The sequence below is a fragment of the Aphelocoma coerulescens genome, chromosome 11, assembly GCF_041296385.1.
Source record: "Aphelocoma coerulescens isolate FSJ_1873_10779 chromosome 11, UR_Acoe_1.0, whole genome shotgun sequence".
Taxonomy (NCBI): Eukaryota; Metazoa; Chordata; class Aves; order Passeriformes; family Corvidae; genus Aphelocoma; species Aphelocoma coerulescens.
The window spans coordinates 8,610,103-8,626,520 of NC_091025.1; the positions used below are offsets into that span (position 1 = coordinate 8,610,103).

General features: G+C 45.3%; 1 protein-coding gene across 2 annotated transcripts in view; it reads right to left on the reverse strand.

Moving 5' to 3' along the window:
- GNAO1 (G protein subunit alpha o1) overlaps nucleotides 1-16,418 on the reverse strand; it is a 143,573-nt gene that overhangs the window by 87,598 nt on the left and 39,557 nt on the right. For both annotated transcript variants that reach the window (XM_069026465.1, XM_069026464.1), the window contains exon 3: nucleotides 4,292-4,433. In XM_069026465.1, the coding sequence (XP_068882566.1) occupies nucleotides 4,292-4,433 (142 nt within the window). The remainder of the gene's footprint in view (nucleotides 1-4,291; nucleotides 4,434-16,418) is intronic.

Consider the following 16,418-nt stretch of genomic DNA (forward strand, 5'->3'; position numbering starts at 1 on the left):
ACCTCTTTGCCAGCCACCCTGGGTGGGCTGTTCAATTACACTACAGAAGGGTTTTTTTAAGGATACTAGCCAGTATTTTAAAATGTCCCGGCACATCTTTGTTTGGCTCACGTTTCAGGAGTTGCATACTGTACACAGCAGAAGGTCACCACAGACACATATTGCTACAAAGTCCAAAAGAAAAAAAGCCCCTATCAAAATATTTTAACACTTTAGCAGCTTTTTAGTTTTCCCTTTCATAGCTGAAGCAGAGACACGTCCAGACTCACACTGGGAAAAAGTTCAGTGTGAAGGTCACTGCCTGCCACCTCTGGACCCCAAGTGCTAAACCTGTGACCTGTTGCCTCAGACACTTGGATCTGAGCCATGCAACTGATATTTGGATTCTCTGTTGAGTACTTTCTGAACAATTTCAGCCTGTTTCTGTCTGGTTTATGAAAATATGAGCATGCTCCACAGCTGCTTTCATACCAGCCTGCACAGGGCAGGATGCCCATTGCAGCCTGGGACAAATCCAACTCGAAGACATGCCCCAGGCCTCCCAGCCTGGCTGCAGCTCTGGCATTCCATCTAAAGGGGATTGCAAGTCTGTATTTCCAAGCAGCTTCTGGGGTCAGCATTGACCCACAGAGGAAGAGACTTTATGCTTCTTCTGGCTGGGGTTTCTGAAGCCAGACTTCAGAAACAGATCTTCAAATAGAGATATGAAAATCCATCTTTACCCTGCCCTTCCTGTTTGATCCTTTTCAAACACTTGGACTGACTTTTAGATTCCTGGTTTCCAACCTCCATTTCCCATTTGCTCTGCCTGAGTACACTGAAATGGAATCAGTGAGGAGCTTGTTTTATTAATACATTTGCACTTTAGAGGACCATTTAATCCACAGGCTACATGTTACAGCCTGACTCTTTCCTGCCCATTAATCTGATTATCAAGGTAAGGACTGAGTAGTGCCCTACAGACCAGCTGGAGAGTCCTGAGTAGGCAGGCAGGACTAAGCCTCTGCCTCTCTTCCTGCGTGTAACCCCTTGGCTTGTCAGGGATCCTGACCCAGGGCAGGGGTGGCCCTGGAGATGAGCAACACCCACGGATGCCACTTCTCCTGTAGCTGGCTCCTGTCTCCTCACTGACGGCTCCTTTTCCGCCTGCCCTCCTGTAACACATGAGGGATTTGACTTTGCACTTGCACAGCTTTTCTGGAGTTTCAGCCTGACCTTCCATGCTGTGTGCAGTGATAACGTGCCGGGAGCTGGCAGGATGTGCTCCTGCCTCCCGTGCTGAAGGACACAAAACAAGGACCTTGGTGCTGCCCACAGGCCATGAACCTTTCGTGAGCCGGGCACAGCTGCAAGAAAACCCGCTGCCCTGGATGAGAAGCACACATAAAAGTGAAATCCAGACTGTTTTGTTCTCAACCTGGGGACAAGTCCTTATCAGCAGAGAGGGTCAGCAAGACCTGGAGCATATGGTTTTTGTGATTTATTTTGTCTTTTTAGGTCCTATTTCCTACATTGATCTCGCTTTGACCGCCAAAAGCAACAGGGTTTAGTCTTCCCCCAGTCTTTTCACTTCTGTTAGACTAAATACTGGAAGTACAATTGTGGGCAGGAGAAAAATGAGAACAGTGAGAGGATTTGTTTTTTTTCTCTCAATAACAACATGCATTTATTAAGTAGGGGAAGGTTTTTTCGCTTGGTCAGGGTGCCATTTGGAAGGGATATGGGTGCAGATCCATCTTCCAGAAAATGGGATGGGCAAAGCAGTAACAGCCAAGTGGTCTCTGGGGAAAACCTGTCCCAGGTCCAAGTTCTCTCCTTCCTTGCTGCTGAATCAGGCTGGAGCAGCCACAGCCCTGGCTCCCCTTCCTGAGCTCCCTTCTCTTGGGGGCTTAAGTGATGAGTAGGGGAAAATCCCCCACTAAAAGATTTGCATTGGAAACCCTTGGCTGAGGAATGACTTTTAAAATAGAAAAGCTTTGCCTGAAAAGGATGAACCACGCAGCATAATACTCAACAAATCGCCTGTTTAATGGCCTCTCTTTATAGCAGCTGTGTATTAATAACAAAAGCAGGGCAGCAGAAGCCATGTGCTTCTTTGTAAGATTAAAATAAATACTATTTCATACTAATACCAGCAACTTTCTGTGCCTAAGAGAAAGGAGCAAGTGGAAGATCACAGCCTGAGAGAGTTGGTTTCCTTCGCCTTTGTCTGCTACTGGATGAAGAAATATTCCTGCCAGCTATGAAGGGAACAGATACCCTGAATCACCCTCCCAGACAGTGGTTTGGTTTATAGTGGTTTGTGGCGGGCTTGTCTGACACAGTCACCATGACACCATCGTAAGACAGGAGTTATTCCTCCAGAACTACTTATCTTAGGGGAAACCAGGCTGGGGAGAACTTAATCTACCCTGCTTTTTACTTTGCAAAGCATAACACAAGATCCCTACTGCCATAAAGCATAAATTGAAACAACAGTGGTTCACACTAGACATAAGGAGAAACCTTTTCATCATGAGGAACGTAAGAGCAGTGGAGCAGGTTGCCCAAAGAGGGTGTGCAGTCTCCATCCTTTAATGATTTCAGACCCAACTGGATAGAGCCCTGAGCAACCCGGTTTGACCTCAGACTGTACCTGAGCACGGGTTGGGCTTGACACCTCCTGAGTTACTGTACAACCCTAGGAATATTTGGCATCTTTTCCATGGGAATATGAACGGACACAACATTCTGTTCAGCCCAGTACTCCACCTCTCATTCCTGGCAGTCCTGATAACAGCTCTCCTCCTCCACACCCTGTACTGTGCCAGGCCTGGCACTAAAGCAGTGATGAATTTTCCCTCCTCAAATTAGGAATTTAGGCATTTAAAAAAAAAAAAGAATTTTATATTTTAAAGCTGTCTGCCACAGACTATTTATCAGACATGGAGAATGATTTGTTTCTGTTTTCCCAGGCATAGGTTTTTAGCTGAACGAGATGCGTTGCCTTGCTGAGAGCTGAGTCACCAAGTAATCAACAGATTAATGTATTCAATTTGAAAGCCATCACCATTAGTCCTCGGCAAGCTCACAAGAACTCCATTATGGTATCATCTCCATGTTTGGGATGGAAATGTCTCCAGGATTTAGAGTTCCTACGGGAAAATCCCTAGATGCAAAGAAATCAAAGTACCTCTTTGCAATTGGGAGAAATAAGGTAGCTCTTCATACAGAAACACCACAGCAGGATTTTGGCATCCATTCTAGTGAATGCTTTTATTATCAACACTCAGATAAGGAGTTTGGAGTATGTTGTACATCTGTCATTTGATAGCTATCTAAAAATAGTCATGACCAACTCACTGGCATATAGGACTTTGCCTTTACCAGGTCTTTAATCTGAAATTATTTTATTTCCAGTAAAATTAAGTAGTTTTACTTTCTCTGGGATTGCTGCATGCAAAAAGGGTGGTTTTGACTTTACTCCAGGGTTCTGAGTTCCTCTGTGTGGGTTTGGTCTGAGCCAGAAATGCAATAAGGCAAGGCAGAGGCTGGCAGGGGCACCTCACAGAGGAGCCACTGTTTAAAAATAGGGAGCTGGTGAAAGTAATCACAGAGTAGCAACTGTAAAAGGACAGGCTGGCCTAGGTGTGTGGCACAAGGCTGCCAGGCATCACATAGCTGTTCTGATAAGACAGATGCCAATGCTGCTGCCTAAGAGCCTGTCCATACCAACCTCACTGAAATAATACATCCCTTTGCAACCGAAGTCACTGTTTGGGTACACTTAAATGGGGGATGTGTGAGTAGAAGCCAGTCAGGCCCCAATCACATTAATCCTAAAAGTTTGCCTACATTAGCAAGCTGGTGGAAGGGCTTTGAACAGCAGCAAGACTTCTCCCTGATTCATCCGTCCATGCAGCCTGTGTGTCCAACACATGCACAGGAGACAGGACACATGTTCTCACTGTTTCCTCAAATCTATCAGTACCTCTGTCTAGGCTGTCCCTAGACAACAGATTATTTTTCTGCCCTGGCCTGACTACTGCCAGGGCATGAGAGATTGTGGCTGTTGTGACACAGTGGTCCCCAGGGCTACACTTCCCAGTGTAAGTGTACAAATGGCACATTGCTGCAATTGCATCTGTTGCACAGACTGCATGTGCAACAGGCATACAACAGTGATGTAAATCTTCTCCTCTCCCTCCTTATCCCTCCAAGGTACTGAGATTGTGCAAATGCCTCCTGTTCATGCTCTGGAGTCTCTGGGTGCTCAGCTGTCTCTATGCAAGCAGTGGTGATTTTAACTTACCCGTCGTTCCTTATCACCGTACTCAATGCCCAAGGTATCCATGGCACGGACAATGGCTGCCAGTGACTGTATAGTGTTGCTGTACACCACTGGCTTGTACTGCTTCACGTCTTCTCCAGAGAAGCCATCCTCATGGATGATCCTGAAGAAAATGCAAAGGACAAAATCTCTTGAGAATGTAATTTCAGTGGGAGAGACATTTAAAAGACAGCTGTGCTCTTCTGAAGAGCACATCTGCTGGCTTGATTCACTCAATTTAGTCAGCATTTCTTTTTAAACCTTTCTGGTTGTTCACCAGTAGTGTGTCTGAGCCCAGTGCTGGAATTAGCATCCCTTTTGCTCTCTATCAAGAAGGTTTTGTGCACAGTTGGTGCATGTGGTACCTCCTTCCCAAATGAACTGCAAACACTGGAGCCTGGAGCACCTTGTGTTTGCCCACTCAGCAGCCACAGCAGGGAGGTTTCCAGATCCTACATTACCTTCCCAGTCAAGGTCTATGGAAATATGTTCAGTGCGGACAAACAACCATCAGATCAGATCTTAATGACTGAAACAAGTGAGAAACCCCCTAGTTCTTGTCTAGTCCTTTTAGTAGGAGTAACTCCTGGGGTACCTTACAAAAGGAACCAGACCCGAAATATCCCTGTACACATGGGGACTCAGGCATGGAGAGGGGAAGTGTCTTAGTTATGAAGCACTTTAAGTACTTACCCTCCACACTTCCTCCCCCCTCCTTCTCTCTCCTTTAGAATAAGTGCTGAGATTTTTTTTTGCCTCAAGGCATGTTATATTATCCCTTCCCAAAGCAAGATGGGAATGTGACCCACAGTCCTACTAGCTCTGCACACCGGATGCTCTGTGCATTGGTCTCTATTAAACTCTGCAAAGGAACTATTTGATGGTGCAAGTTATTGCAGTCCCTTGCTCAGGTCAGCAGACTGACCCCTGTAATTTATTCATCTCTAAGTAACTCCAGAACTAAGCCTGGATGTGTCTACAAAACAGCTAGGATTTGCAAAGCTAATTGTGTTTGACAATAATTCTTCCCAGTGAAGACATAAGTTATGATCCTATCTTAAATGTCGGAAGAGAGGATGATCTACTTAGCTAAAGTGAAATCCTTGTTTGCTCATCCTCAGATGTTACTGGACAACAGAGGGTCCTTCAGTAACAGATGTGGTCTCTGATAAAACCTAGCACCCTTTCTGTAACAGGATTTTTGATTCCTTTTTTTTCTAAATCAGGTACACACCAACAAAGGTCCTGACGAGTGCTGGCATCCCCTGGGAGAGAGGGAGCACTAGCTCACACCACGAGCTTGCAATAGATACAGTGCTGGGATGGAAAACAGGGCTGGATGCCAGCCCAGTGTTATTAACAGACGACTACATGAAGAACAAGGCTGGTAGAAACATGCTGACCAAGACAGAGATCGCCTTCCCTGATGTGAAGCTCACAGAAAGGTTTGCTAACACAAGTGACTGGCTCTCTGCTGTCCCCACCACAACCTTTGCTTACTCAACACTGAACACCGAGCTCCTGGGAGGAGGTGCTCAATCAAGCCTGGAAAAACATGACTACAAGCAAAGACAGCCTCAGACAGACAATAATTCAAATCATTTGGTGATGAAAGTTTTAAGCTACTGATCTGAGAAACTGGGCACAACCCCCTGCTTGGGTACCCTCCAGCAAAGGCAAATGGTGCTGGTGTCCAGGAATAGCACAGGGGGCTGCTGGCTCCCCTCACCTAAGCTGAGGAGAACAGGGGTGCATGAAAACCATTCTGACTTAATAAATCCAGACTTGCCAACTTGCCCAAAAAAATTCTATAGCTTGTTTTGATTTTGATGGAGCTATGGGCAACAGCAGTTCTTGTACTCTGTAGCTTTAATTTTTTGTGAATCCACTGATTGTGGGAAGGTTTGGAACAGTAGCATTTGAGTGATGGGGAAGGAGGTGGGGCAGCAGAGCCATGTATCAGCACTGGATCTCATGGATCATTTACTGTTACTCAGACAAGCTGCTGAACTTCTGGGAAATGTGTTCTTTGCCAAAAGGAGCAGTCAAACCCAAAGAGTTATGGGTGGCACAAGGCACAAGGATCTGCATCAATTCTGTTTGAATTCAAGAGAGACTGTACAGCACCAGTGCCTCCCAGCTCTGAGCATGACAGCAAGAAGCACAGCAGAGCATGGGTCCCACAGGAGGCAGGCAGGCAGTTTGTGAAAGCATCACCAGGAATAATTAATTCTTTCTGGATGGTTGGCTAGTGTCTCGATTTTGGGGCAAGCAAGAATAAATGCTGGGTTTTGGGCAACTAAGAGAAGGAAACATAAGAAGGGGGAAAGAAAAGGGTGAGGACAGGCACAAGGGGCAGTGTAATGGCATCAAAAGGATGCTGCTGAAATTTATTTGGTCCAGCCGTTGGCCAGGCTGGAGGAGATGGGAGTGATGTCCACAGCTTGGGCTGGATTTGTTTCTGGCTGTCACTGACAGACATCAACTCAGCAATTTAGAAGGCAAAAAGAAGGCTCAACAGCTGCATGGGGAAAGAGGTGAGCTTTGGTTTCTGGTCTTCCTCAGAGTTTAAACTTTTTAGCTTTGTGCCATGAAGTTGGTGCCTGATATTTTCACTTCTAAATACTCCAAGCCAGTAAGTTCCCTATCGAGTAACAGGGCTCTTGGTGGTGAAGAGGCAGAATTAAGGGATGGAGAGTGGCTCTGGGATCCCTCAGTGAACACACTGCAGCTGGGCAACAACACTGCTGCCGTTCAAACACAGAAGGAAAACTGATTCTTTTAAAGGGGGCAGAAAGAGCATGGAGAAAAACCACCCTGATTGTTCCTGTGTGAAATCTCTCTGGGAAGACAGCCATGGTGACTGAAAGCAGCACTGTGGATGCAGTATTGAGGTTTTGCTGTAGGAAGTACCTACGGATTCACGGAATCACACAGTTAGCACATTACCTAATATTTGTGCGAGCACATCCCCCCTGACTCCTGTTCCAAAGCCTGCTAGGGCACTGTGAACTGGTTTATTGTCCTCTATGCTTTTCACAAATGTTTCTCCATTTGCTTGCCTTGGTGATCTGATGGCTCTAATCCCATAGCAGCTTTTTCCATAGTCATCTGGAAACATTCATGCTGCCACTCACCTGTTTGGGATAAACCTTTCTTCTTGCCTGCTATTGTGCTTTACTGTCTAGAGGACATTTAAAGCTCCAACACTACTCCTGGGAAGTGTATTGCTATGGGACATGGCTTGAGCCAGCTCCTGCTGCCATAGGACAGGAGAAGCAGGGGGGTTTGTGTGCTGTAATGAGCTGTGACCATTAAAAACATACAGGTGTAGGAACTAATAGAAGTGAGCAGCATGCCAAGACTGTAAAATCTTTAAAGGTTTTGACAGGGTGAACTACTCCTTAAGCAATGTGCAAATTATGGGAGCAGAGGGTTTTCAGCACCAAAAAAGTGAATCCTCTGTTTTCTAAATGGCATATATTTTTCCCAGTGTCCGAATTAAAAGGAAACTGCTGCAAGCAGGTTCCTCTTTGCCACAGTAGAACTGGTTGACTCCAGGGTAAAGGAAGAAAAGGGATTTAAGAGGATCCCCAGGGGCTGTGGAGGGGGGGGGGGGAGAGAGTGCTGTAATTTAAAAAAGTGATTCTGAGCAATTACAAAGCCATTTCATTCACCAAGTGACTAATAAAACACTGTGCTCTGAATGGAATGGTGAGAGACAACCGAAGCAACCTGATTGCCTAAGGTACCCATTAATGCCTGCTCCCCTTCCCTCAGCTGCTAACAGCAAAACCCATATGTTGGCATGTTGTGTTGCTGTACTCATTTCAGAATGGCAGTAACAGGCAGGTATTTGCTGGAGAAAATGGTTCCACCACAGATCAGATCTTCTGCCATCCCCCAGCAAGTCATTAATCCTGAAGAAGTGCCCAGTGCCTCAGCAATTATTGCTTAATTACAAAATAAATGAAATACTTGGAAACAGGGGGTGCATTCTGCATAGCAGCTTGCTTTGGCTTCCGTTCAACAAAGCACTTACGTGCCTTCAGCCTTTCACTACACAACGAATGCATTAAGAAGGCAAAGCCAGAGATGATTCTGCCGCGTGTCCCTGCTGATATGCACGGCCCCAGCAGCTGTGGAGCAGCGGCTCTGACACACCACGACAGCTCCAGTGCAGTAGGGCTGGATCTCACCTGGAGGCTGATCTCACCAAGGAGCCAGTTTGCCCAGGTCACTTCTGAGGGAAATACATGTCCATCATCCTGAAAACTTCCTGGAGCAGAGGCTACAGTTATCGTCATTCCCACACACCAGTTCCAGCCAAGCTATTCCAGCCTTTCCAACCTGAGTCAGGTTTAGTAAACACACTGACACTTGCCTACACCTTCTCCAAGCAGGTCCTTCTCCTCCTCCTCTTTCAGGCACAGTGCCCCAGACTAGACCCAGTCCTCACCTCTCCAGTCTGCCAAGGTCATTTGAAGCTGTAAAGTTTATCCTCTGATATGCTGAAGCACCTCTCCCAGCTCCACATCAGTGCCAGGAGTAATGATGTATTTCCATCCATGGTTCGCTGATGAAAATTTAGAAGGAAATTGATATGGACCCCAGTGGAGTTCTGACTGACAGAGTCCTCTGCTCTGACCAAATGCCACTGATAATTGTATACTTTGAGAATGAGTTGTGCTACTCATCCATTTTTGTGTAAGACCTGTAGTAGGTTTATCTGCAGTATTTTTCCAGGTCACTTTATAAAAATCCAGTGGACTCTGACAAACCCTTCCCAAAATCTAGATATGGCACCAACTATTCCTCTCCTACTTCTGCTGAAAATCAAATGAGACTAGTTTAACATGCCTCATTTTTGTATAATCCATGCTGGATGTCACTCATCTCCCTTTTTATCTCCTACCTGGTGGCAAATTATATGATTGATAGTTCAATTCTCTTGAAAGCTTCTAGAAGTTGACTGGTCTATAATTCTTACTCCTCTTTTCTGCCTCTATATTTAGAGACAGGCACCATGTTTACATTTTTTCCCCTGTCTTCTGGTGCCTCACCTGCCCTCCAAGAGCTCTGAAGAAGTGTTTGTATTTCTGAGATGGCGCCTATAAGTATGTACCAAGAATTTCCTTAAACATGGCTGACCTGAAGACATTTAATCTTATTAAACTTGTCCTTTCTGTGCCAGGAGGGAATGGCATGCTCAGCAGTGGAGATTTGTGGATATCCCTGCATCCCCTCTTGCTTCCAGTGCTCAGCATCCTCCATTCTTTTCATAGCTTCACATGCAGGTTCTCGTGCCCCAACTGATACATCCCTGTCTCATCTCCTGCCCTTTGTCATCGCTCCAAAACCTCAAGCCAATGCCTCTGAAACATTTCCTGCAAAATTCAGGGAACTATGTGTGGCTTCAAACTGTCTGCATCACTGTGAAAGACATACTCATAAATTTCCAATTGCCTACTAGAGAAAATAAAACCCATACTGTTTCTGTTTTACCTAAGATGATTTACTTTCAATCAGCAAGATGTTTCCAGCTGAATGAAGTTTTCCCATATCAATGCACATCCCTACAATTACAGTGATTTGCTTGAATAAAACCAGGCAAGAAATCACCAGGAGATTATTATACTCGAAGTGTATTGCAAGCAAATACCTTACAAATGAACGGTCCAGTTCCTATAAAAGCAGACCTGCTGCCCACCTTCACTGGGACAAATTAAGGAATTGAAAGGTCATTGCACAGCTTTCCTACAGAGCTCTGTGCCTTGGTGATGAGTTTCAGCTCTCGGGGCTCTGGGACACCGAGCTGGTTTGGGCTGGCAGCGGCACCACCCTGTGTGGCACCCATAGCTCCCCTCCAGCCTGGGTGGCTCCGAGCTCCTCAGCAGCATCTCCTTCCACCTCAGGAAAGCTCAGGTCTCCAGAGTGTTCCAAGTCCACATGACCCTGTGGGCAGGGAAAACCTCCCAGACAATGCAAAGTGTGTGAGATGATGCTGGTGGGTGTAAAGTGCTGCTTAAAAGGGAGGAGATGACTCGGGCCATGGCAGAAGGGAGGTGGCATTATAGGGACAACTGAGCATTCGCCCACAGACACATTTTTGTTCAGGGTGTTGAGAGCCTCATTAGTACATTCACGTTCATGGTATAGACTGATCCAAGGTGGATTTTCGATGGAGAATCTTGGAACAAACACATCACAGAATCTATTTTTCAACAGCTCAGCTTTTTTTTTCTTCTCTCTTCTTCTCTTTTTCTTCTCCCTTCTCCCCCTATTTTTCTTTCAAAAATAATTTTTCCCATCTCCTACCCAGAATCAGGCAGGTTATTCTGGTGGGGCTAGGCAGAGCTTGAGTCAAAAGAAAAAATCTAATTCTGAAGAAAACTCTGAAATCTTTCTTTGTAAATGGGGAAAAATAGCACAAAAATCTGACTTTAACATGTAGAGAGGAGGATGATCAAATTCTGATGGAAAATCTCCTGCTAATCAGCTACTTTAAATTTATTTTTATCTTGATATGAGGTTAAAAACTTTGTTTACAGGGGAGTTATGAAGCTAAATTCCAGTGATTCTCTTCTCACTCATTTAATAGCCTGAAATGCGATTAAAAACTCCTGGATTATGTTAAACTAAATCAACGCAGATGCCCATGACCTTGTGTTCAAAGACTGCAAAGGCACAGTTCAGACCTCCGTGACAGGGTGCAAATCTCTCTAAACTCTCATTCTTCTTCCCCCCAGCTGTGCTAGAATGCCATGTTGTACATCCTATTTCCACAAGAAAGTCTTCAAGATGAAAATTAGGATGACTGTTTGCCTACATGCCCTTTTTTTAAAAAAGAAAAACAACTTCCTTAGTCAGGATCATCCAAAAACTGCAAATGGAGCTCATTTTAAAAAGCATAATTTTTTCAACCTGGACTTTTAACACTGGTCCAAGAAATACTGATGGAGCCCTGTGATAGGCACCCAGCTGGGGAAAATCTCCTTTCTGGAGGAAATACTTTTGGGTCACTCAAAACTGAATTCTTACCACCAAAGTATTTCTTGCATGCAAAGATATTATTCTAACTAACCAGATGGTTCACGTTAAAAAATAAGCAAATCCATCAGGCGATTGAAATGCTGCCAAAATCTACAGCCCTGGAAATGACGGAGCTTACTTAAATCAGTTGCAGAAGTTTCACGGACCTGTACAAGGCAGAAGCACTCTTGCCCCTCTAAGGCAGTTCAGTTTGTGCCTATTGCCTGTAAGTCCCTCTGATGCCTACATGGCATCTCTTTAAAACCAGCCATGCACCTTAACTGCTGGTCAAAAAGATTGAAGATTGGTGTTATAAGAAACTCTCTTGTGTCTGCTCAGAATTGACATTGCTACCATCTTATTTTTGTCTGTAGACAAGCAGCTATTGAGCTAACAGTGATTAGCTTCCAGACATACAGGGATCAGATACTGCATCTTCCCCAAAACCTTTGATTTCAGATTGTTTTCAGGTGTATAAAATATTTGCTGAATATGCTTCATTTCCAGTTTAATACAGCCCTAAACCAGAAACATGTACAGCACTCCCAACATGGTGCTGTGTCCCTGCAGCCCTGTGGCTGTTTGGAAGCAGCTCTTAGTCTTCTTTTAATTATTATTATTATTTTTTAATTGAGTTCTACATCAATGCCTAATTTTGGCTTTGGGCTGTCTTGAGGGGTGATCCCTGCTTTGGTTGAATGCTGTAGCTGAGACGAGAGATAATTTCCTGGACTGCACGCTGAGGTTCCTGCCATGGGTCCTTCATTGGACTGGGGTGTTGGGTTGGCTTTTGCACCCCACATTTGGGATGCACCAATGACCTTCCCATCTCTGCAGCATGAGGACTGTTTCAGCATTTACATTTTCAACAGGAAGCAGCGGCGTGAAATACTTTGTTTTTAAGTGTGTGTATAAAACAAGTTCAAGAGTGTAAACAGTCTACTGCGTCCTGAAAGTAATTAATTAGTGTTGATGAATGAAAGACACCAGTTCTGATACTTCAAAAGAAGGCAAGGCTGAACAGGCAGAGCAAAGCCAGCTACTGTGCTAGTACTCCACGAAACACAATAGGAATGTAGTCATCCTTTGAAATTTAACACTACAAAGTCAGAAAAATCATAGAATTGTTTAGGTTGGAAAATACCTCAAAGATCAACAAATTCAACCCTTACCCCAGCACTGCCAAGTCCACCAATAAACCAGGTCCCTAAGTGTCATATCTACATCTACACATCTTTTAAATGCATCCAGGGATGGTGACTGCCACTTCCCTGGGCAGCCTGTTCCAGTGCTTGACAACCCCTCCAATTCCTCTGATTATCTAATCTAAACCTCTCCTGGTTCAACTTTAGGCCATTTCCTCTTGTCCCATGGTTTACCTGTGACAATAAGCATTACCCACACCAAGCCTAATTGTGCACAGTCAACCATATCAGTGCTTTTACCCACCGGAGGCACCCTAATGAGTTTTTTCCTGCAGAGATTGCTGGCCACTGGTCCCCAGAGGAGTTTTGGTACCCAGACGCACTATTCTGTTCCCAAGTGCTGATGACTACAAATTAGCTCCTCCTTTCTCAGGAGCTGCTGGTTCTGGTGAGGGTCAGGCTGTGGGCTGGCTGGGGAAGGTACACTGATGTACACAGGCTTGGGATCTGACTCCCAGCATGGAACTGCAGGGATTCAGCGCCCGGCTCAGTCCCCAGTCCAAACCTCAGACCCTTCCCCTACAGCACAGATAGGGGATGGCACTACAGGGGTGTAGTCAGGGGAAGAAAATCCCATCACACTTGCTAATACAGAAGCCACACATAGACCCTCTTTGTCCTGCCCTAAATCAGTTTCCTCTGCTCCTGAGAGGAAGATCTGCCCAGATGGCAAGAAAAGGGTGGAAGCAGGGGCACAGGCAGAGGCTGCCCCAACCCCCATGTCCTGCACAAAACTGGGAGCAGAGCAGACTTGGTTTTTATGCAATGTCAGGCCACTGGCATAGTTTGGTTTTACTAAAATTTGCAGTTGGTTAGCTTTGATAATGTGCCCTCTCCTGGGGCCCTTAATATTAAGATCAAATATTGAATACCCTACATGCAACTAATTAGTTTTAATATGCATCCTGCTCAGCTCAGTAAGAACAGCAAAGAAACACAGTCAAAAACAATTAGATCAGGACTTTTTTCTATTAAAAAAAGACAGCTGGACTACAGATTCCTGCAGCAGCATTTGCATTAGATGAGATTGCATTTTTCTGTGGAAAAAGCCTCAGAGCCAAAAGGGTTTCAAATAGCACCAGTGGAGGCTGACAGCTGCATTCTTTGTTGTGCATTCCCAAATAATAATTAAGCAAAGGAAAAAGTGTTCCTGCTCTGAGTGACTTATGGTCTCATCCCATGCAATGTGCTGCACAGTCAATCTACTTTGTCCACGCTCTGCCTGAGACCAATGAGATCCCTCAGGGAAAAAAAATCCACCGGGTTGGTGATGACCCACATGAGAGAATTCTCATTAATTCCTCGGTAATGTTACATAAGGTCATTTTGTTGAATTAAAATTATTGGGATTAATCCTCTTAAATGTTCTCTTAGATGCAAGGGGGACCCAACTGCAGCTGGATCATCCCACAGCTGGTTCTAGAAAGTCAAAATAGTGTTTTAAAGCCCCATAATGGTTTTGTTAAATTCATCCCCTGAACAAGGACACAAAGCAGCTTTTTATGGCTTTTTTAGATCACTTACAACTTCTGTAAGCTGTCATTAACTATCATCAAAGCCTGAAAAATGAGGCAAATGGGTTCAATGTCAGTTTTACTGCCCAAACCTAAATAATATTTTTGGTTTCCCATCTGCCTCATCTGAAGTGTTTTGATAGCTGCAAGGTGACTTTGCCTCTCAAAACCTTTTCAGATGATGCTCTCCATAACCAAATATTCTGTGGACAACAGAGGAAACAAGAGGTATGCACAGTCTCTTCATTGCCCCATGCATTTCATCCTCACAATCCAGTACCACTGCCAAAACCCACAATAAGAAGCCAACCCTGTGTATTTTACTGATACATTAAGAATGAGTGTACGACTCTCTCAGTGTATCAAAGCAACGCTTTGGTAGAATGCATCTGGTTCGTGCCCTAATGCAACAAACCTGGCCTCCAAAGCCCCTCGTTCTACTGAAATACACTGGGATTCAGAGTTCCTCTTCTGTGTCTAGAGCTGATCTTTGCACAGTTGACATATTTTTCTGTGTGTCCTAGCTGTATTAGTGCTCATTAGGAATTGTGTGCTGTCATGAAAACACTCAGCTAAAATAAAAAGATGCTTTAAAGCAGCTTTGCTTTTTTGGGATATCAAATCTAGCAGCAACTGTCTTTCTGAAGCAATAATTGATGTATTTGATTAGGTCTGGTGGCAGATGGGGGTTTTTCAGTACTTTTGATGTTTCAACATGTTAAGCTGAGAAGGAATCAATTCTGGAAAGAGCTATTATGCCATTTCTTGTATCCTGTCCATCTTCTCTGGCATGATTACAGCTCAGGGGATCCATCTCTGAGTGAGCCCCTGGGTGTGCTGCCAAGCTGACATTAGCCTCCACTAATCTCAGCTCAGAGATTTTTGAGTCATGGTGTTCCCAGTTCTGCAATGTGCTGCCTTTCCGTCAGAGGATGTCATCAAGCACCACACCCCACAGATCGCAGGCCGAGGGGAGAGTATCTGGCTGCTGGGAAAAATCCCTGAAGACTGCAACGGATCCTCCATCAATGGAAAATTTTGCAGTCAAAATGGGGATGGCTGGTGTAGATGAGATACAAGTCCTGGGGGGACGAACAGCAGTTTGGCCTCTGTCACTCCTGCTGGCAGCAGAAACCCAAACCTTGCCTGTCTGGCCGTGCTATTGCTTGTAATGGGGCTGCAAAGTTTCTGCGTTTACTGGAGCCCCATGGAAGTCTGCCTGCAGCTGAAGCATGGCTCTGATAGAGCAGGGGTAGGCAGCTCCCCAAACAGGGGTGGTGAGAGCTTGCTTTGGGCCCTTGTGCTCAGTAATGCCAGGTCATGTTTCTGAGCTCTCCCAGCCTGGCTGCTCAGGTCTGCTCACTCAGGCTTTCCAAGCTGAAGACTTTGAGCTGAAACCTGGCAGATACGGTATTTTAGGATTCTGCCCACACTGCTAATAAGATTTCACAGCAGGAAGGAGATATGTTGCACTTGTGATTAATTACATGCATTTGGATATATTTGAATCATAACCTGTTCTCTGAGTACAAGTGTAGAAGTTATCTGAAGGGAAGACAAATGCACAGCTTTTACAGCTTTTCCTTGATACCTGCCACAAGGATTCAAATAACCTTTCAGTGATTCTCAGATGCAGCTGATGTTCACAAAATACCAGTGGGAGGACAAGACTTTGGCTGGTCTAACTCAGCACATGCACCCAGAGATACCTTACCTGTAGCAATGGGGGAAGGCCCCACCTCAGCTCTGAGTCTCCCACCTAAAACTGCTACAGAAAGATGAAGGAACAGTTTTTTTCCAGTGCTTCTCTAAGGTTTTCAGCCAACCTATTCCAGCACAATACTGTTTCAAAGAGGATTTGAAGACCTTGGGCATCCTCAGTGTCTCATGGCATTTCCTGGCACAGAGGACACCTGCTCTGGGGTCCCTCTGTGTGATTCTCTCTCTCCTGTTTCTCTGAGCTGAGACAGCCAGTCAGAGCCTTCATGTGAGGCTGCTGGGGCGCTGGGTGGGACTGGGAGGTGGGGTGCTGTCAGTAGAGGAAGAGTACAAACATATGAGACAGTGAATGCACCCATTGCCAAAAGACCACAAGTAATTATTTGCCCTTGCTCCGCAGAGTGAGCTGGCCCTTTGTAACCGGATCCAAGTGCTGTCCTGTGACCTCCCGCTGGCAGTGGGAGAGAAGGACAGGGCTCTAACCAGGAGAATTCCTGTAAAATCAGCAGACCAAGGGCTGGCCACTGGCACAAAGCAGACAAGCTCCCCTGCATCCCTGGGTGACTCAGCCACCCTGATGGGATCTGTAGAGTGCCCTTGTGCCCCAGGCACACCTCTCACACCCTTGCTGGGTAAGGC